Source organism: Manacus candei, unplaced genomic scaffold, assembly GCF_025592945.1.
Source record: "Manacus candei isolate 608988 ecotype Guabito, Panama unplaced genomic scaffold, ASM2559294v1 h1tg000071l, whole genome shotgun sequence".
In the NCBI taxonomy this organism is placed as follows: domain Eukaryota; kingdom Metazoa; phylum Chordata; class Aves; order Passeriformes; family Pipridae; genus Manacus; species Manacus candei.
In genome coordinates, this window is record NW_026138119.1 from 3,776,282 (window position 1) to 3,797,886 (window position 21,605).

The 21,605-nt window shown below is 48.8% G+C and overlaps 1 protein-coding gene across 2 annotated transcripts in view; it reads left to right on the forward strand.

Moving 5' to 3' along the window:
• The window catches only part of VAV2 (vav guanine nucleotide exchange factor 2), a 132,040-nt gene that overhangs the window by 91,547 nt on the left and 18,888 nt on the right, over positions 1-21,605 (forward strand). For both annotated transcript variants that reach the window (XM_051808244.1, XM_051808243.1), the window contains exons 4-9: positions 4,207-4,275; positions 12,979-13,081; positions 15,426-15,524; positions 16,968-17,036; positions 17,631-17,731; positions 20,688-20,787. In XM_051808244.1, the coding sequence (XP_051664204.1) occupies positions 4,207-4,275; positions 12,979-13,081; positions 15,426-15,524; positions 16,968-17,036; positions 17,631-17,731; positions 20,688-20,787 (541 nt within the window). The remainder of the gene's footprint in view (positions 1-4,206; positions 4,276-12,978; positions 13,082-15,425; positions 15,525-16,967; positions 17,037-17,630; positions 17,732-20,687; positions 20,788-21,605) is intronic.

Genomic DNA, 21,605 nt, shown 5'->3' on the forward strand with positions numbered 1-21,605 from the left:
TTTATGAAGAAACCCCTCACAGAAGGGGCAGCAGATGGGAGCAGCTCAGGTTTCCCGGGTGTCACTTACTCCACCTGCTTTTTAAAACACTCAAGTGTGATCTTAGGAAAAGAGGGGGAGGTTATCGTGCTGAGAGGCTGGAATCCCGCTCCAGAAAGGGGGATGAACCACCTCCTTTAGTCTGTTGAGGGTGTTTGCACAAGGCATGAGAACTTCCTTGCGGACCTGCCTGACAGACCATCTCCACCGAGAGCAGTGGGAACAGCTCCTTGGGATGGAGAGCACTGAGTGGGACATTTCCACCCTCCCTTCTTGTCACCGGGCTTCCTGTTGCCAGGGCTGGCGTTTGACCCCAAGAAATCAGAATGGACACTGGAAAAATAGAAAATAAACCATGCTGGGTCCTTTTTGCTCTGTCACACGTGGATTTGAGGCCAAGATGCTGCAGTATAAAATTATCAGGCTAAAGCTGACCCATCCCTGACCCTCTGTTCTCTGTGAGGGCACTGCAGAGGTGAACAATTGGCTTCAGTTGCTAGGACAAGACACCCAGTTGCTGAAATATGCTCATAAATAAATAAACCTTCCTGCTTATTGCTGTTAGAATTGCAGCCTACCTGGCTCTTCCCGTTAAATAATTCAGAGGATAGAGCAGCCAAGGCAGCGTGTGGAGCTGCTCCTTCTCCCCACAGAGAGATTTACTGTGCAGGAGTGGATGATGAGGATGTGGCGTGGGAGGGATCATGGGGGCAACCTGAGAGCGAAGGGAGGGTTTTTGCATTAGGTGCCTCGTGAAATATTAATTGATTATCCCCCTGCGTGATGTGCTGGGGCTGTGGATTGCTCCTGCCTTCCCTGGTGTTTGCAGGGCTCTCTGTTCTGTGCACGTGCAATGCAGAAAGTAGCCAAAATGTTTTGTAAGATCAAGGGGGTGCTTTGCGTCGCGTGTCAAGAACCATCATCTGCTGTAAGTCTTGTCCTCCAGAGGCAAAGCTCTCTCTAAACTCCATAACAAATTACTCGGTCTTTTCTTCTCTTTTAGGCTCTGAAACAAATACATCAGATCAATCCCACTTCCCTTCTCCTCTTTGATCTGTGGAAGTGATGCTCTTGAATGCTGTGGGGTTTGTCTGTGCAGGAGTCTGCTCTGGGAGGTTTATTATCTCTAAGAGCCTGTTCTGGTGCTGTTTGATGTCGCTGGGGCTTTCACTCTTCATCTGAATTGGGATTGCAGCAGCCCAGGCACGGGCTGGGAGGATGAATGGCTCAGCAGGTGGTTTTGCATGGTGCTGGAGTGAAAAACAAAATCTGGTGCTTAACTAAAGATAGGAAATAAGAGACATTTTCAAATGAATTTTAATAAACCGGGATCTCTGCAAACCTGTTGGGTTTCAGTGAACTCAAAATACTCGTTGCTGTTGGGCATTCCCAGCCACAGCTTTTAATACTCCATAAGAAGTTGCAACAAGCCTGGAGGTCTGTAAGAATTTCCCAGTAGCTTTTAGACCTCTTGACTTAAAATGTTTTTACTCATTTTACAAAAAAAGGAAAAAATGACCTGTAGATTTGTCTCAAATAACGCATTTGCTGTTGGAGAGCTCTTGGTAGGGTTACATTAAATTGTGTTGTTGCACATAGAACATTTGGGGAAGAGCAAGGACTGTCCCATGGTCCCACCCTGTGTGAGTTATCCTGCATCCTGGGGGCTGGCACCCTGTTTTGGAGCAGGGGAGATGGCAGCTCTGCTCCCACACTGGTGATGTGGGGACACAGAGAACCCCTGCAAAGCATGGGCAGCTGGGGAAAGAGGCACAGACAAAGGGCAAACCCAGGACTTTCTCCAAAAAGCCATCCTTCAGCTCCAGATTTGAGATGGTCCATTCAGTAACGCTCACCTCGGTGTGACTTTCCTTCTAATTGCCTTCTCTGCATCCTTATTTAGCCATTAGCTGCTATTGTGGGGATACAGGTTATTAATTCCTCCCCTGCCCTGACTTTCACTCTGGTGCTTTACCCACAGTCAAGGTGAAGCTGGGAGGGCCAGCAGAGCTGCCTCCCCATGAAACTCTCATTAGAAAATATTTTTTCTCTCTTTACTGTCCCCTTGTCTTACATGGGGGGGTTTATCACAGGAACCAATTACACCTCGGGCCCAGATTTATGGTTGGAAACGTGTGCATGTGATTTTAATATTCTTTATGGCTTTTTTACTTCTTTCTTTCTGGCGTGGTGAGCACTGGGGAAGGAAATAGTCAGAGATTATCAGCAGAAGATGCATGTAAAAGAAAGGAGGTCGTGCCTTGTGGTGGATTTTTTTTTATTATTATTTTAACAAGTGGTGTTTAAACACAGGTCACCTCTGAGTTCTCCTTTCTTGCTGGAGCTGTGTGGGGTGGTGTAGCCCTGCAGCAGCAGCTGCCATATCCCTTTGCCCACCACAGCTGAAGTCCAAGACTGGTTCCCAGTTCCATCATGTGCAGGAAGAGCTGGTGGCTTTTTTGCCTGTGCTTCACGTGGCTTTTGTATTTGTCACTAATCCCCAGGGGACAGCACGAGTGAGGAAACACACGTTTTGTAAAGATCCTCAGGATCTCAAACTGCACCTTTATGCTTTGAAGCTTCTCTCCAAAATGGTCATCCCCCCCTCACCTCACAGATACCTGGGCAGCTGTTTGTGCCAGATGTTGGGGTTTTGGGACGATCCCCTGATGGCACCTACCTTGCCATGGGACTATGACAGCAAGCAGAGCCCCACCTGCCCTTCTACCCACAGCTTTCTTCCCTCCCCTGTTGCCACTTTGCACATGGTTGGACACACCAGCCTTGGGTGCTCCTTGTTTCCTCTCTCAGAGGCACAGCAGCTGTGGTAGGTAGTGTAGCATGGAATGATTCTGCTCCGTGGCTGAGGTCACCATGGCTCTTTTCCCTCCTGGACTCACCACCTGGCTGGGGTTTTAATTGAACTTGCTGCAGGTTTCAGCACTTTTTCAAAATGCTTGGTCTGAAGCTGCTCGCTGAAGGAAGGGTGAAGAGTAGCAGAGGAGAGAAAGCAAATTAATGCTAGAGAAAGGATCCAAAAATAGCAAATTTGGGGGCTAACCAGGCCATGTATTAAATCTTTCAGGAGAGGCAATCTATCATGAAACAAGGAAGGTGGGAGGGCAGAGGAGGGAATTGCTCTCGAGGGCAGTTAGACGTTCACGCGTATCCAGTTTTGCTCCTCCCCAGCATCAGCATCCCATCCCATGTGGCTCATGGCCTGGGGAACCCCACCTGCCTTCTCCTCGATGTCCAGGAGGGGTGAAGTAAGCTGCCCTACTGCCACCCCTCCGTGTCCCTGTGCTGGGGCTGGAGCAAGGCTGGCTGTGCCCACAGGGACCCGCAGCCCGGCACAGCCGTAGCCACAAGGTGCATCCAGCCCCAGCAGAGCCACAGCCCACCCTGGCCCCGTGCCAGCAATAATACATTGGGTTTAATTAAAACAGTATTTTTCATCTCCTTCGTACGTTATTTGGTTATTACTTCAGAACGAGCCAAGGAATTCTTGTATTCCCCCCACTCCCTCCCGTGCTCTTTTAATCTGCTTTCTCCCCCCTTCCTTTTGCCCTTTTGCTGTCCTTTCCCTCATCCCCAGGGGTTTAACTTTTTTCAGCTGTCACAAAGTTGTTAAGATGAGGAAGCCCAGGGTTCATAAGGACTCATTCATTCCAGTGGGATCAGCTGTTTGCAACAGTGGGAAGCAGCACGGTGTGTCCAACCGTGCCTGGCTGACCAGGGCAGGAGCTCACAGGTGGGAAAACTCCATGAGAGCTGGAGGAGAAGGTGTCTCTCCATTTTAACATGTCCAACTCCAGGCTTGAGTTACATTTCTGAGTTGTTTGTGCAGCACCAGCACAGCAGGAGCGACAGCTCAGCCACGGGGGCTCTGAGGTGCTGTCAGATGATACTGCTCCTCGTTTTGGGGCCCAGGTGCTCTCCTGTGCTCAGCCAACCTCACCACCTGCTTTCTTGTCCTGCCATGCCAGGGCTGCCTCTGGGAAGCAGTGTCCTGGGAGCCAGTACCTCAACAGGAAAAAATGGATTTGCAATGCATATTTTGTTCCGAAACATCCTGAGCTCAGCGGGACGCTCAGGGCTGGGCTGAGTTCAGGGGTGTGCTGCGAGGGGTGAGGCACCAATAACACTGTCATTCCTTTCCTTCCCCAGGCCCTTCCCTTCGGAGGAGACCACGGAAAACGATGATGACGTGTATCGGAGCCTGGAGGAGCTGGCAGAGTAAGTGGCCTCCCCTTCTCACGGGAGGGGACACAGAAAGGGAAAAGTTGCAGAGTATTTGCAGCAAAGGCAGATAAAATTTGACAGCGGGGCTCAGAGAGCCGGGCTGGCTGCTTTGATCCTTTTGCCAGGAGATTTTTGTGCTCTGACAATAGTCCATCTCTTCCCATGAAGAGCCCTGGGAGACATCACTTTTAATCAGGTTGAATTTACGAGGGGCTTGGTGGGGGGTGAAGGGGGCCAAGCCCACAGGATCCCCTCTGCCTCCTAAATTCCATCATTAGCTGCAAAACCTTGGGACATAATTTATTCTCTGAGCTGACCAAAGCCAAACCACTTGCTGGGAGTGGGGTACCTGTTGCTAACAGTGCTGGTTCCCCCCATGGCATTTTTTGGGCTGTGTGGGTGCTGGCACATGGATCTGGATGATTTTTGGGCCACCTTAGGTGTCCCCAGGGCAATCATAGAATATTTGGGGTTGAAAGGGGCCTTAAAGACCACCTTGTTCCATGTCCCCTGCCATGGTCAGGGACACCTTCCAGTAGACCAGGTTGCTCCAAGCCCTGTCTAACCTGGATGCTTGCAGGGATGGGGCCTCAGGCCCCTCACAAGGGACACATCCTGCCTGTCCTTGGTGGTGTGTTAGGACATGGGGTGGTGCTGCTGGTGTGTCCTGTCTCTGTTTATCTTGTGTCTGTGTTTTGCTGCCCATGGTGATGATATAACAGGCTTTTAAAATCAACCTTGAACTACAACATATACGGTGAAATGCGGGCACTATTGGAATTCGATGGCAACATTCCCATCAGCCAGGGGTTTGCTTATGTGGAACAGTCTGTTTCATGTGGAGGGATGGACTGTATGGGTGGATATATGGCTTTATACAGTTAAATATTATTGTTCCACAACATAAATAATAAGGCTCCTTAATCCAATGAGTTCCTTATGGCTTCAGTTATTACAAAAGTAAATCATAAATTACCAGTGGAGGGACTGGAGTCCCCTGGAATTCCCTGCTTGCTGTTGGCTCCCAGCAGCTACAGTTTAATATAATTTTAACTTATAAAGGGATGCTTTCAAGAGCAACATTTTTTTCCGCCCCCTCTCCAAAAGTTCTCAAAATCCTTTTAATACTAGGTTTTAAAATTCCTGCTTCTCACACATAGACGTGCTTTTAATTGGAGAGAGGTTTGTGTGGGAACTCACACACGAGTGCTGGTTGGGATGGCAGCACTCTCCTAGAAACGGGAGTTTTGGGATGGCATGCTCAGAGCTTGGAGCAGGTTGTTCAGTGTTGGAAGTGGGTTCCCAGTTTTAACTGCTGTCAGTGGTGCAGCTCCTGCAGGGTGTCTGGGTGGAAGTTTCCCCAAACTGTTTCTCAGGCCTGGCTGTGAGTTTGTCCCTCAATGAGAGGTGCCCAAGTCAGATGACTTGGAGGTTTATTTCTGTTGATCACCCTGTTCTGTCCCAGATCTTCTCCAACTTTTAACTTTCCCTTTTTTCCCCTTCTTTGCAAAATCCTCTTCTCGAAATCTTTAGCCAAGACTGGTGGGGAAAGGCATGTGTAAGTCAGCATGGGGTTATTGCACCAGTTCCTGCATCTGGACCTACCCTCCTGGTCCAGCCAGGTTGTGCACGGAAACACGACCTACAAAACAGAGGTGGAATTCACCCATAGCTGTAAAAACCCCAGAAATGCCCCTGAGAGCCCCTTCACACAAGTGTTGCTGCTCCAGCTGCCTGGAGCACATCAGCAATAGTCCCCCTTTCTCCCTTTGACAAGGAAACTTTCACTGGGGTTTTGCTGGTCACAATGGTGGGTACTGGGCACCGCTGCTGGGCGCTGGCAGGCTGGGGCACTGCATGAGAAAGCTCTTTCTTAGCTCCTGCTGATCCTCCAAACAGCTGAACAAGGGCATCATTCACGAGCTGGGAGTGATTCAGTCCATCCAGCATCTTTGCATTTAGTATTGCTGATGATCCAGCAGCATTGGGGAGATCTGAGTGCATACAAAATGCTTTATTGGAGGCGAGGAAGTGATTTTCACAGCAAGCAGTGAAATGACCCAATGTGTGGAAGGAGCTGCTACAGTCCTGGCTGTAAAACCACCATGAGATGTGTCATCTCAAGGTCCCACCCTGCTGTCCCCACTGACCTCAAAGGGCCAGGGTGTGGGTGAGGAGGGACAACCCTGGTGGGCTCTGCACCATCAGCTCACCCCTGGGAGAGAGGAGTCTCTTGAGAGGGAGCTCTCTTTGGACATTGTGCTGCTGGGATAAAAAGCTCAGGATAAATATTGAGCTGGTTCTAACAAGACATTTTAGGGGTTGGTAAAAGAGATAGTTTGGGGGTTTTTTAAATATTAAAATGCTTCATTTCAACTCTTAAGTACTTAAATGGAGCAGTTTTGTGTTCCCCAGTTCAGATTTTAGGTGAATTTCTGTTCTGCAAAGAATTAAAAATATAGATGTATTGGTGAAGGAGGGGCTGATTTGGAAAGAGAAGGAACCAGGCTTTGTCCCCACTGTCCCCACGATGCTCTGAAGAGTGAGAACCTTCATCCTGATGACCCTCCCAGTGCAGAGGAGCCCCAGCAGCTGGAGACAAAATTCAGTGCCAGGGCTGGAGAGGATCAGTGGCAGTGCCACAAGGACATTTATGTGGGCTGCAGGAACAAGGTCTGTGCAAGCACAGTGTGTCTGTGGGGTGCAGGTATGTATAAAGGATGTTTAAACCTTGGTGACCCCATTGTTCTTTCACCTTTGGGGTGTTGCAGAGATGAATCCAAGCTCCAGGCAGCTCCCCAGCTCTGGGTCAGCCAACCAGCAGATCAAGGCATGTAATTGCCTGGAAACAGCTATTTGGTTAAAAAAAAAAGAGAACAATTGGTGGTGGAAAGGGGAAGAGAAACTAAAAGGCTATCAGGGGAGATAGGAAGTTCTCAAATTCCCTGTTTTCAGCCTGCTGGCCCCTCTGTTTGCTTTGCCATGGGCCAGATGGCAGCTTGCAGCAGCCTGGGCAGATGGTGAGGGCCGGACGGATGCAAGTGGTGCCTGATCAATAATGGGAGGAGCAGTAAAGGGACAATTGTCCTCTGCTGCCTGATTTATCTCAGCCTGCCCTAGTGCCAGACCCTAGAGCTGCAACCAGCTGGGGGGGATTTGCCCACAAAATGAGCTGGGCTTTGCAACAGCAATACATGGGCTCATTCTCCATAGCCTGTGCCCCCAAAATTGGAGTGACCCTTGTCCTGGGGATGCTCCCACAGGTGTGCAGGGGTGTGAGCCGCTGCTTCCCACCCGGATATGGCTGCTGGGCACTGATGTCAGTGGGCAATTATCCGCCTTACTGATAAGCTTCTTCCCCGCCAATTGCTTTTCCATCCCTCTTGATGGCTCTTTCAGCTGCTCCAGATCATCCTGGTACCTCAGAGTTATAGTTAACATTTAACCTGAATTTTCTTTACTGCCACTTAAGCTCTCCCCAGTTATTTTGTCTCATTAAATTTATGAGAGCGATTAATCCTGGTCCTCTTTACAGCACCAGACCCTTCTTTATGATGAACCTTCTCCACTTCATGGCACTGTCCCTCTGCCCTGGCACTAAGCCCAGCAGGCTTGGGTGGATTACACATAGGGCTGATTTTGGGTTACTTGTTGGCTCTTGGAAGAATTCAGTCAGGCAGAAGTGCTGTGAACGGTTTGATGTGAAACGTTTAATTTGTGTAACTTTTACCTTTATTTTCTCCTTCAAATGTAATTTGCTTTGGGGAGAGAAGTTGTGGTGTTGCAGAAGGGACCAAGTAAGTGTTTTAGGCAAAGCAGCTGCCACCAAACTCTGTGCTGGAGCCAGTGTGTGCCCCTGGGGAGCTTCATCCCACAGCTCAGTGTCGATGTCCCCCGCTCTTGTTTTGAGCTGCAGTTCACTGGGGATTTATCCCCAACAAATGTATTGGGGATAGTTGTGTATTCCCAAACTTTTCGTCCTAGAAAAGGGGGGAAGTAGGTCTGCCCAGCCTCAGTTTCTCAAGTGATGCATCTCTTCTGGGCACAGCCTCTGCTGACAACCTGCCCCCTGCCAACAGCTTCTCACTGAAGTTTCTCCTACTTCTTCCACTGCTGTCACCAGCTTTGCCCCATCATATCTCCCAAAATAGTGATGTGATCAGCAGAATTTCTCAAGTGCTTTAAAAGAAAGTAACGAATAGAGGAGCCAAGGTGAGATGATAAGTTAGCTGCCACTTTTCTCATTATTTTTGCTGTGTTGGACAGACCACGCATGCCAGCCCATTAAATAAATGGTTCTGTAGTACAGGGCACTTGAGCCATAGCACTTGTAAACGTGTCTTTTCTTCTTTGTCACCCGTATTGATTTTTATATGTCCTACTTGTGCCTTTTCTAGGATCATATTATGTGCTATAACTGTGTGAGGCTCGTTCTTGGGATCATAATGTTCCCCTTTGACTGGGGAACGTAAGACCCAAGTAGAATAGATGGCAGAAGGCTTCCCTTGCTATTTCCAGATGTGTATCTCCATCCAAGTACAATCTGGCTAATTAAACCCTGCAAGATCTCGAGTCCAGTGACTGCACATCTTGCACTCCTTCACCCTGAAACCTAAGCCTGCCAGATGTGCTGCAAATATAGGACTCTGTTTCTCCTTGTCTGATGGAGCCTGTGAATGAGGGGGTTGGTTGGATGAACTGTCTATTTATAGCTGTAAGTGCAGAGTAAGAATGAGAAAGTGGAGGATTACTGGGGCAGACTGGAGCCTTGCAGTTGCTGGGCAGCTGTCTCAGAGTCCCTGCAAATGCCCTCCCAGCCTGGACCCAGTGGTGGCTCTGAGGTTTTCTGGCTCTTAACCTTGGCTACAGGGCTGGAAATTTGGGGTTATTTCTTGGTTGTCTTATTTTAGTTCCTTCTGTCCCCTCCTTCCCTTTCTTTTGTTGTTCCTGGTGGTTCTGGCTCTTCCACCAGTGTGGTTTGGACAGGGGTTTTGGCACAGTGGGTTTGCCTTGAGAGCTTGTCCCTGCATTCCTGGGGCTGGTACAAACTCATCAGCTTCCCAGAGCAGCTTTTGTGGGTGAAGAGATTCTTCAGTGGCCCTCAAGTCTATCAGAGCTTCCCCACGTGTTTGTCCCTCACTCCAAGGCAGCATCCTGGCATCAGCCCCTCTGTTATGGGAGCTGCTCCTTGGCATGGCTGCCGCCTGCCTGGGAGGGTGTTCATGCAGAGAAAGCATTGCCAGGGAGGCAGAGCTCAGCCAAAAGCACTGTTTTTGCCTGAAATTGCCTTAGATATGAAAAGCTTCATTCTTTTTTTGCTTTGAATGAGCTTTTCTGGCTCGGCAAGATGCTGCCATCCCAAAGCTGGTTACATCCATCCTAATAACAGTAATTGCAAATGCTGGCGTTAACTCTGAAGGGTGGATAAAAATCCCTTTCCTAAACCCAGAGCTGTCAATGAATCTCCTAATCCAGGCAGTAGATCATGGGCTCTGATACCCACGGGTAACTCGCAGACTCTGCTGCTTTTATTGAAGGAGCAAATTGCTTTTCTTTGTGAAGAACGAGGTGAAGATCTGGCTTTCCTTGCTCAGGTTGTTCCGTCTGTGCGTGACATGCTTGGGATGCCGAATTTATTGCCTGCATTTAGTAGGCCCTCAGTTTGCCACTGGCTAAAATCACCCTGATGCCTGTTCCCTGTTTTGAGGACGGGGAGGGTGTGTGTTTTCAACTCTGACAGACATAATGTGGAGACTGATGAAAATCAATATGTGCACAGCAGCGATTGTCGACAGCCGTGCGGCACCGTTGGAGCTTGGCTGCTCCCAGTCTGCTCCAGGAGAGGTTAATCCACACGGTTTACTGCTCTCCATAAAACTGGCAGCCTCTGGTGTTTCTCAGGGATGTACTAGGAATGTGTTTTAATAAATAAGAGTCTGCTGGACAAAGATATGGTTTTAACACCACCACGGCTGTCGGGTTTGAGCATCTCTAGTGTCTCTCCCCGAAGCTCTGAAGTGGAAGTGTCTTTCTAGATGGCCCCAGGACAAGGGAGTTGTTCCTGTTTCTTGTGTGAGGCCAGAAATCGATGTTGGGAAGGGCTTGTGCTGATGTTGATGAGCAGGAAGGAGTGGAGCAGTAGGACTCAGCCCCTTTGTTAGAGCAGTGAGAGTAGCAAGGTGCTATCAGGATGTGGCCCCTTGTGATAAGTGCAATGTTCATGTCTTGTGACTGTTGGCAGTTCTGTGGGCAAATCTCCTCTGTTGACCCTTGGTAGGCATTCCTGCCCCTTTCTTGATGGCCTGGAGGAGCTCTGGGTAGGGCCAGGCTGGACCAGGTCCATGGGGCACACATCCTCCTGCAGGCTTGGTCCAGGAAACCTGATTGAGCAAAACCCCTTCAGCATGTCACACTGCCACCTGGATTTCTCAGTGGTGTGCTGGTGTATCCCCACCACAGTCCAGAGCTCATGGCTCCTTGGAGGGGGAGAAAAGGAGAACTTGTCCAGGCTGGGAACAGCAGCAACAGGCTTGGAATGGGTCCTGCTGGGGTTTGAGGCTTGGACCTGGCACCTGGTTGTGTAGGTGCGCCGAGAGAATGTCCAGGTGATGCTCAGGACACAGGGCTTCCCAGAGACACCTCAGGATGCCTCTTCTCCTTCTGCACGTAGCCCAAAGCAGTTCCTGGGTGCTCCCATGGGTGGTGATGAGCATCCACGAGGCCAAGCAGGCTCTGCTCCAGCAGCAGCGTCACCGCAGCACTCGCCTGGTCGCGTCACACCCAGCCGGGCTCGTGCTCGCGACATTAACGCAGCCATACGTCCCTAACGACCCTGGAGCCAGGGAAATGATGTATGGAGAGACAGCCAGCAATCCGAGAGGTGCAGGCAGGAAGATTAATCAGGAACTGGGAGTGACTCGCTCTGGATAAGGAGTGGAGCGGAGAATATAAATATTGGTACAGATAATAACGGCGACGGCGACGCCTGGGAAGGGGAAGATGGATCACCAGCTATTAGTGGGCATTATTGCAGCAGCTGCAATGCATCACTCTGGAAGAATGGGATGGCTACATCAAGCCAGTGTATTTATTTAAAATCCCCAAACTTTTATTAAATAAATCTGTTTTGTAAAAATAGAAGGGACCGTATTTAGCGAAGAAATAAAGCCCAGTTTCGCAGGCAGATGTGCTCAGCTGCTCCCTGCTATATAATATAGAGATGTCGAGTGTCACAGTTTGAGCACAGCTTTACACCTAAATATATTTGGGTGTAATTAATACCCCTGTTGAAAGAGACAGCTCATAAAATATGTGAGTGCTGTTTGATATTCCAGTGTTTTCACACTGTCCTGATCCTGTGGGATTGACTTCAGTGGGAGCCGTTAGCAATCAGCACCTGTAGATCTAAGTGCTGGAGTTATTATTGTTAATTGGTATTTATTGTGGGTTGAATTTTCAGAGGTATTCTAAGACCGATGAGCCCCTGGGAGGGGTGTGAAGGCTCAGATGACAATTAATTACTGAACACCCTCACCTTTAATACAAATTGGGCTCTGCATCTCAGTGACGCCTTCAAAGCCTGTGTGTGTGCAGGGCCAGCTCCAAAGTGATGGGGCCAGCTCTGAAAATGTGACATTTTGCTGCTTAATTTTTCTCTGATGTAAATATTATTATTGGCCTCTGCTCAGCATTGGGGCTGAGCATCACCAAGCTGGGCGTCCGGCGAGATTGCCTTATGGTGGTCAGGAGAGTCTCCTATTCCTCTGGGAAATGCTGGATTAAAAATCACTCAGTTGCCCATTAGGGCAGGGATTGGGCTTTATAGGAGTTGGTGCATCTCCCAGAAGAACTGGATCCAGAGCTTTTAAACCTGGATGTGATGCCCAAGGCTGGAGGCAGCTGCCTGGTCCAGGCATTGCTGTGGGTCCTGCACAGCCTGGGGTGTGGGTTCATCAGGACTGGGAATGCTTCTATGGACTGCACAGAGCCATCAGATGATTGTTTAGTATCTGCTCCTGCTCTGAATGGATCTGGGCTCCTATGGCAGTTTTTCAGCCCTGGTTTGGAGAGGGGGTGGTTTTTTGGCACAAAGGAAGCCTCTTAGTGAGAAAAAACCAAACCAGGTCAAGAGTGAACACAGTGCCTTAAACAGACCAACCTGTAAAGTGCGTTCTCTGAGTATAATATAGTTAAAGTCACTGATGCAAGAGCTGCTCCTGGTCCTAAATAGGAGCTGAAGAGGAGGCCGTGGGCACCTTTGGAGGCAGGTGGAGCTGGACCTGGTCATGCCAGTGGCACAGATGGTCCCACTGGGTGCTTGGCCAGCGGGTCCAGCTCGACTGGGCCGATTAGCACCGAGCAAAAGCTCTGTGGGGGCAGAGCTGGCAGCCCGTGGTGGAGTGGGCATCATGGGCACGCTTGGCACGGGGCTCAGAGCAGCTCTTGGCTGTGATCCCCACTCGTGTTGAGCAGCGTTTTGCCTTTTCCAGCCTCCAGCGAGCGGAAAGAGATGTGCAGCAGGCACTGATCCGGGAAAACCAGAGAGCGTGGACCGAGCGCATCAGTGCTGTGGGCCAGGAGAATTTTCTTATTGTGGTTCTCCCCCCTGCTCGGTGTCAGAGCTGCTGTTGGTTTGCCTGATCAAGTGACAGTGAACATCCCCTCGTTATTATCACTGACTCTCTCTCCTCGTTCCAGCGAGCACGATCTGGGGGAGGACATTTATGACTGCGTCCCCTGCGAAGATGAAGGCGATGATATCTACGAAGATATCATCAGAGTGGAAGTTCAGCAGCCCATGGTAACAATTTATCTGCGTTTTTAAAGCTACACCTTGATGGGAGGGGAAGGGAGGGGGATTTAATTAAATAAATTACTGTCTGCCAATGGCAGGTGATGCTGCAGGGAAGCGAACCGCTCTGTGTTGCTCCTCGAAACTGAGCTGCCTTGCAAGTGGTAAAAATAAGCAGAGCTGGGATGGCACTGGCCCAGAGGGGGTTCTCTGAGGAGTTTCCCAGCCCATCCTGTCATCTGAAGGAGTTCGGGGAGGAGGAAGGGAAAGGGAGACCTAATAAGCCCTAAAAGATAAGCTAAAAATAGCAATTTGCTGCTGAGCCAAGGCAGCATGTGTCACTGCAGCCCTTCTGGGGAGGGGGAGTGTGGGAACTCTCCCTGCTCCGTCAGCCAGATGTGTCGTGCCTGCCGCCGGTATTTTTAGATCGGGGCGAGCACTGACAGATCTGTGGGGGGGATCCAGCACTCGTTTGTGCCTGCTGCTGCCTCCTGCCTGGGTGTCTCAGAGCAGGGAGGTGTTTACAGTGGAGCTTTCTGGGGCAGCAGGGACCCATGTGGCTTTAGGGACAAGCAGCCGGCCCCTTTCATCACCTCTAAAAACCTCTTGACGATGAGGAAACCTGAGTATTGAGGTATGTGCAGCCTTGTGGAGGGATGTGCATTAACTCCAAGGGCTCTGGGGCAAATATCCCACTCCATGGATGAGACAGGGAGGTACTGATGGCCCTTGCACCTCCCCAAAGATGCCCACAGCCACCCTCACTACCTGTGTCCCCAGCACTGCCCTGGCTTCTGCTGGTGCAGAGCTGGAATGGACCTTCTCCAGAGTGTGACCTTCCAAATTTTCTCCCAGCCTCCAATATCTGCCACCCTCAGGCTTTGTTCAGACTCTAATTACTCTCTCCTAGCGCAAAGAGCACATACCTCCCCGTAACAAAGCAGGATCAATGGATAAGTTCACTGATCAATTAAATCCCTGGAGCAGGGCATGTGGCTGAGCCAGATGAGGGGCTGGAGCCTGGGAATGCAGGGCTGCATCCACGGAACCTGCCCAAACAGCTGAGCAACGTCCCTTGACTCCTTCCCTCTCCCAGTTTGGCTGCGAGTGGTACAGAGATCGTGATGATGGTGGTTGGGGCATTTTATCCCTTCGCTCCTTGTCTGCAGCCAGAGGAGCTCCCTGTGCACTGAAACCCTGTCTGGATCAAGGAGTTGGGCACAAAATATTCCCAGTGGTCCCGCCAAAGTGCTTGGAGCTGTTAGGTGCGCTGGTAGCAATGCTGAAGTCAGCACAGCTCGCTGGTGCTTTTAGCAGGTTGCCATCAGTTGCAGAAGCCATTTGGCCCAAGAACGACCCCTTGGGAAGCTTTTGGTAGGAATTTCTTGTATAAATAGCAAAAATGGGGGGGAAGCTCCAGCAGCCAGGTAGTACAGGATTAGGATCAGTGGAATTGTCAGTTTTTCACTGTGATGTTTTATGATTTCTGCTGAGCAGTGATGGAGTTGAGGGCTCTGACTCTCTTTCCCTCCCTTTCCCTGAGCAAAAGAGTCTGTTTTTGGTATGAACACCCACATATCCGCCAAAACATTGATTTTTTTGTAAGATCTGTTGCAACAGCAAGTGTGCAATGCTAATGGCTTCTTGTATTTCTGCATGCTTCAGATTAGATATATGCAGGTAAGATGCATTGATTAAAATACTGGGTTTCATCCAGCTGATAGGTCCGAGCTGTGAGTTCTAAGGGGGTGGACAGAGGGTGTCTTTTCCTGTGCATGATCCATAAAACCCCATCACTGAATCACCTCCCAAATTCAGAGCCTGCCTTGCCAAGTGCAGCAGCTCCCAACATGTGTTCTCAGCTTTACAGATGTCAGAGCAAGAGAAGTGACTCCAGGAGTTGGGGCTTTGAGAAAAGCACGTTTTATCAGATTTGACCTAAAATCATAAGAATTGGCAATCCTGGCCAGGGATTTGTAGAAATGTAACATATTATTTATGACCCACTTAGGCTCTGTTGTGAGTTTCATCTTAGGCAAAAAAAAAAAAAAATAGAGAAACTCAGCCTTTATCTCTTATTATTCTTCTTTAGCTGATAGTCTTTGGTGATGTGGTTATAATAAATGTAAAAAATGGAATGCTTGCCGTGTTGAAACATACTTAATAATACAGCCAGGGTCCCTTCTTATATTTTTTGCATAAGAGTAGTTTCCTTTAACATAAACTAGTAGTGGTGCTCTCCTGATTTTCCAAACTTGTGCTTGTTTGCTGTCACTGAAGGCTGAACTGGATCAGCAGGTTGCTGGGCCACCCCTAAGAATATCTGACCACGCGTTATTTTTGCTTTTTCTAGAAAATGGGAATGACAGAAGATGACAAAAGAAACTGCTGCTTGCTAGAAATCCAAGAAACTGAGGCCAAATACTACAAAACACTTGAAGATATAGAAAAGGTAAGAACTGAGCCATCTTTTCCATACCGTGGCCTTCCCCCTCGCCCCTTGATCTCGCGTTCATCGTGTTAGTTCTTGCTCTGAGGGCTGGCAGATGTGAGCGGGCAGGATCGATGCACTCGCACGTAAAATTGGAGAGAAGGGAGACCCAGAAAAGCCAGGCTGACAAGCACAAATGTGCAGCCTGTAACTGTAGGAGCCAAACAGCATATTTTTTCTGATTGCTGCAGATTGGAAATAAGCTGAAAGCCCCCTACCCCGGGGTAAGAGACTCTAGTTCCTCACTCAGCCAGGCCAGGCTCGCCGATAAGAGCAGTGTTTGCAGATATCTTATCGCTCCGATTGCTACGGAATAATTTCTTTATTCTGGGTGCTTTTCAAAAGTGCTGAAGCTGTGATGACTTGTCATTGAAACTAATTGGATTAAGAGTAACGTTTTGCTGCTTAAATTCACGGGGTTTAATTGGTTTTGATAAATGATTGTCGTGCCTTTCTTTTAAATAAAAATAAAAGTGAACACCTCAGCAAGACGATGGAGTCGTGGATGTGGCGGGAGCCTGGAGGTGGTTCCTGCTCTGAGGAAAGCAGCAGGAGTGGAGAACAATAGTGAAAATCAAGCTGCCATTTCTAATCACCCTAATGCTTTTGTTTCCTCCCCTTCTGCAATTATTTCCCCCTGAAAGTTCCCACAAAGAAGCCATGAACAAAATCGGCACGATGGAATAACGTTTCCTATTTTCCAGGAAAATGTCCCAACATAATGTCATTTATGCTGGGACATTTGTTCCTTGAACCAGCCCTCTGGTTCAGTCTAAAGGAAGAGTTAAATTATTGCTTTGATATCAATTTAAAAGGCTTGTGAAGGCTTAGCAGGTTCTGGCACTGTTATGAGCAGAGGATTCTGTCTTTGGTGTGTTACATCAGGGGTTTTTTGTGGTTACAAGTCATGTAGATGTTTCTATTAATATGTATTTGTTCAGAAACACATTTCTGATGTAATCACATCATTGGTGTGTTTTCAAGGGCAAAACTCTAGTGAGATAAAGAGCTGGAAAGATGCTTCAGTGCAGCCAAGGACTGCAGTGAGGTGAAGCAGCTGAGTGCTGCTTATTTAACCCCCCCTCCCATGGGTTTAGCAGGGGAGGGGTCCTGCACCCACCCATGAGTTGGGGTTTTGCACCTTCCCAAGCCTGGAAGTGCTGAGGGAGCCAAGGGGATCTGAGGGGATGATGCACCCATGGAGATTCCTGCCTCCCACTTGGATCCTTGGCACAACCTGGTTGTTCTCTGCCTTTGCAAGTGCTTAAACTCATTAAAACCTTGCTTTTCACTGCCCAGGTAAATTCAACTGGTGAAGCAGAAAAAAGCCACCTCTCTTGCACAACCCCCTTCTTGTTCCCTCCTCTCCAGTATTTCAATCCCTTTTCCATCTCCCTCTTGCAGAACTATATGAACCCCCTGAGGCTGGTACTGACTCCCCAAGACATGGAAGCTATTTTTATCAATTTGGAGGTAAGGGCATGGACTTTTTGGCTTAAATCTTTGTTCTCTTCAAGGCAGCTCAGCCCTCTCCCTGTTTAAGAGGAGATTTTCCCATTTCCTGTTAGACTTGTGCATTCACCTGTGGAGGTTCAGCCCTTCGTGTGCTGTGGAGCTTGAATGAGTTTAGGAGATATTCTTTAACACTCAGTTTTAGAGTTGGGGATTATATGAACTGTAGGTAAAAAAAACCAGTTGTATCCAATGGATGTTCTGGGGCTGGGACTGTGGATTTTATCTGGTTTAGGTGGTTTGTGATAAAGGGATTTATTTCTACGCTGGCTTGCACAGAGTCTGGGTCAGAACCTGGTGTATCATCAGCACCATCCATCCCATCTCCTCCTCCTTCCCCATCCTGGGGCATTTATCACTGTCTAACCTCTGATGGAATTACACTCCCATATTCCAGGCCATTCAGGGCTGCATTCCACTAGAACAACTTTCTTTAAAAACAGCTAAAAGAGGGAAAAAACCTGCCTGATGAAGTAGTGAATGTGCATTTCTTTAGGCTCTGTTTACCCACTTGCTTTGAATGTGTTTAAAGTATTGACTGTTTCTTTGTTTCAGGACCTAATTAAAGTGCACTTCAGTTTCCTGAGAGCCATCGATGTCTCTATGATGTCTGGAGGAAGCAGCCTGGCAAAAGTGTTTCTGGAATTCAAAGAGAGGTACAGGAAACCTGGGCTTCAGGCAGGTCCAGTTTTAACAGATTTGGGTTAACATTTGCAGGGCTCATCCCCAAGATTTGAACAGAGCCCTCTGTTGCTCTCTACCTTCTCACTCTCTAATACTGCCTGAAAGGAAGTTGTAGCCAAGTGGGGATCTGTTTTTTTTCTCAAGTAACAAGCAATAGGACAAGAGCAAACAGCCTCAAGTTTCACCAGGGGAGATTTGGATTGGATATTAGGGACAATTTCTTCACTGAAAGGGTTGTCAGGCACTGGAGCAGGCTGCCCAGGGAAGTGGTGGAGTCACCATCTCTGCAAGCATTCAGAAAAGGTGTAGCTGTGGTGCTCAGGGACGGGATTCAGTGATGGACTTGGCAGTGCTGAGTTAATGGTTGGACTCAATGGTCTGAGAGGGCTTTTCCAACCTTAATGATTCCCTGATTCTAGAAATCCCTGTCACAGCAGACCAGGTTTGTATCCTCTGCATCTAAATGCTGTCAGGCAGCTGAAACATCGTTTGGTGCTGACACTTAAGCAGCCAAATCCAACCACAACCGTGTCAGGCTGCCCAGGGCAGAGGCTGGAACATCTCCCTTGTGACCAGCCGGGCTCAGTCATGTAGCTCCTGTGGATCCTTGTTCCTGCAAGCCCCTGGCTGCACCTGGATTTCTCTGGGCTCAGCATCTCATAACAGACTGAATGTACAATGTGTTTAGGGGGACATATCGGAGGGGATAAAGATTGGAATGCTACAATTGTGGTGAACGGGAATGGAGTAAAACCTCACTCAGCTGCAAGGGTTTAGTGTGGTCTCCTGCAAGCAGCAGTGGGGCTCTGAGGGCCTGTGATGTGGTGGGATGACTCCTGTGAAGGGGAGACTTGGCTCTCGTTAGATCAAAGTGATTCCTCGCTCCAAAAAGTCACCTCTTTGGCACCGCACTTGTCCCGCACCTCTGGCACGATGAATAAATGTAAAAGTTGCTTTTTTCAAACAGAATAGATTCTGTGTTTTGGCAGCTGCAAGCGGGAGCACCCCAGAACACAAAGATAAGGTTAATAAAAGCTTTTAATATCCTTAGTACTAATCAAAGGGTGATTCATTGTGGAGTCGTGCCAGGGCGTTATTTCACTGTGATTAAACCAGTGTCTAGACACAGAGATGCCATTCAGGAGTCAATAACTCCAGGAATACCATCTGCAGTAATAACACACCATAAGGTCAGGTTTTCCATCATTCTCAGGGCCTCTTTGTACAAAGGGCATTTTTTCTGGATTAAAAAAAAAAAAAAGTTTCCAGAGAAGAATGCAAATAATTTTAAAACACTCATAAAACTCACTAAGGTGATTTTGATCTCCTAATTCCTGGCTTGGCTCTGTGTGTGCTGGTGCCATCCTGGGGACAGAGCTGTGCAGGCAGGGAGCAGGGAGTGGACAAGGGAGTTTGGAAGCAACTTCTTGAAGGACCTAAAAGGCTTGGAAAGATGTGAGTGAAGGAGCCAGACTGACAGCTGTGAGGTGGTGGCAGCGGATCTGGAGCTGTGTTCAGTCCATGGGAATTTTGGGGACCTCACTTGCTGTTCAGGGGGACTTTTGACTTGGAGAAGACCCCAGAACAAGAGTCTTGGGGATGAAGAGTGTGGAGCAACCTGATCTAAATATGCAGAGTCCATTCCTACAATTAGGAAAGGCAACAGTTCCTCATTTTACAGCAAGGAAACGGGTGCAGGAGGAGAAAGTGAGTTCACTGGGGAGACAGTGTTGCCCCACCAAGAAGGGAACGTGGACCTCCAGAGTTCCTGCTTGGTCCTTATATGTAAGACCTTCCTCCATCAAATATATCCATGACAAATAGCTCTCACTTCCCTACACATCCTGGGAGACATTCCGGAAAAATGATGCATTGCTCCTCTGCTTTGCGGGTGTTGGTTTTTTTTTAAGGAAATAGTTTGTAAATCTCCTTCTCTGAAAGCCAGAGGTTTGAATTTATGCTCCTGAAGCCTCTTTGAAACTCCCCCGGCGCTGGCAAGGTAGATATTATTGTGCATGTTCAGAAGTTGTCAAGGGGAAAAGGCAGGAGAATAATCTGTATTGGCTGTGGCTTTGCCGGGGACTGTGGCTCCATAAATCTCTCTATTCAGTTCCCTGCTGGGGTCTGAGACTCCCCTATTTAGGGAGCAACGCTGGGTCAGGTGCTCCCAGGTTGTCTCCATCGAGAGATGAGGCCCTGAAATAATGGATGAGTTGCAGTGCGTGATGGAATATGTGTCTTATCAGCAGCAGAACAGTTAACGGCCAGGAAGGGGGAGAAAACCCAAACCTGTCACGCAGGATTAATGAGAGAAGTGAGGAAAAAGGGGGAATCCATGGCAAAACTGCTCTGTTTTGTCAGGTGTTTAAATTTATAGCCCGGGGTGTCCATACAGAGCTCCACTTCGTTTCCAAAGGCTGTGACAACCTTCTTTTCTCGGTGACCCATTCTCTTGATCTCTAGGTCCCTGTGGCGCATCCTGCAAGAAGCAATGAGCTCTCTGAAATGTGTCATAGAATCATCATAGAATCACAGAATGGTTTGGGTTGGGAGGGACCTTGAAGCTCATTCAGTTCCAGTCTCATGCCATGGGCAGGGACACCTTCCACCAGGCTGACAGGAGTGGAGGGGTGAGCCATCGTAGACCCAAAAACAGCCTCCTCTGGCCACTCAGCCCCTTCTGCTCATCATGAGCTGAATTATCCCACAGGCTCCTACTCTGGAGGCTTCTGAATATTTAAGTGTCGAAGATTTAAGTGTTAAAAAGCCACGCAGTAAAGGAGTGTCAATACTTTGCTATGAGTTACCTGGAGGATTAGCTGTTTGCCTTGTCCTTTCACTGTGTCCACGTGCATATGTATCTTTTATAACAGGTTATAACTGCCAGCAAGTGTTTCTGATTAAATCTGTGATTTTCCCCCTCTCCAGGCTGCTGATTTATGGCAAGTACTGCAGCCACATGGAGTATGCCCAGAACACCCTCAACCACCTCCTTGCCAACCGGGAGGACGTCCGGCAGAAGGTGGAGGTGAGTGGGCAGGGGGCACTGGGGGCAGAGTGTTGCCCCCCTCCCCCTTGTGAGGGGTTTTGGAAGGACTTGCTGGAGCCAAGAATGCTGTGTTGGGAATGTTTGAGTTAGCAAAGAACAGAGGGATGTGAGAGTGTGTCTGTGCTGCTCGGAGAAGGAGCAAAGCTGGGGGATGTCTCGTCCTGATCCCCTGTTCACCCCTTCATCTCCTCGCCAGACACACACTGTCCTTCCTGCCTGAGTTTATCCAAGTTAAAACAAACTAGTGACTTCATTTGAGTGGGACAGGCTGGGACAAGTTCTTTGAAATGTGCAGGGAGACCCAAATGCCCCGAGCATCCCCAAGCCAGGAGCCACATGGTTTCCCAAGGTCACCAGCAGCATCAGGGACCATCAGAGGTGAACCCAAGTCTCCAGGCGAACACCCGGATTACCGCCCTGTCCTCCTTCCACAGCATAAAGGCTTAGTGTAAATAGGGGCTGATCCAGATATTAAGTGAATCAAAGGAGCCCCAGAAGGGAGGCATTGTTTGAGCTGCTGGTTTTTACCCAGCTTTAATTCCTGCTGTGGTCTTGATGCTAATCGGAATTTGCCGGGCTGTCTGTACACGTTACCTCCCGTTCCGCAAACGCTCTTTGATTTTCCGTGTAAACCCAATTCAGGGGTAAAACTGCATTTAAGAATTGTTTAAAACGTGTTCTCTGGGCCTTTAATAAAACCAGTGGCTGTAGCATCCAGCTGCTCCTGTGCTTTTCCTTTCTCTCCCTCCCTGGGAACACAGACGGTCTCAGGCAGCCGAATCACGTTATTTGAATGG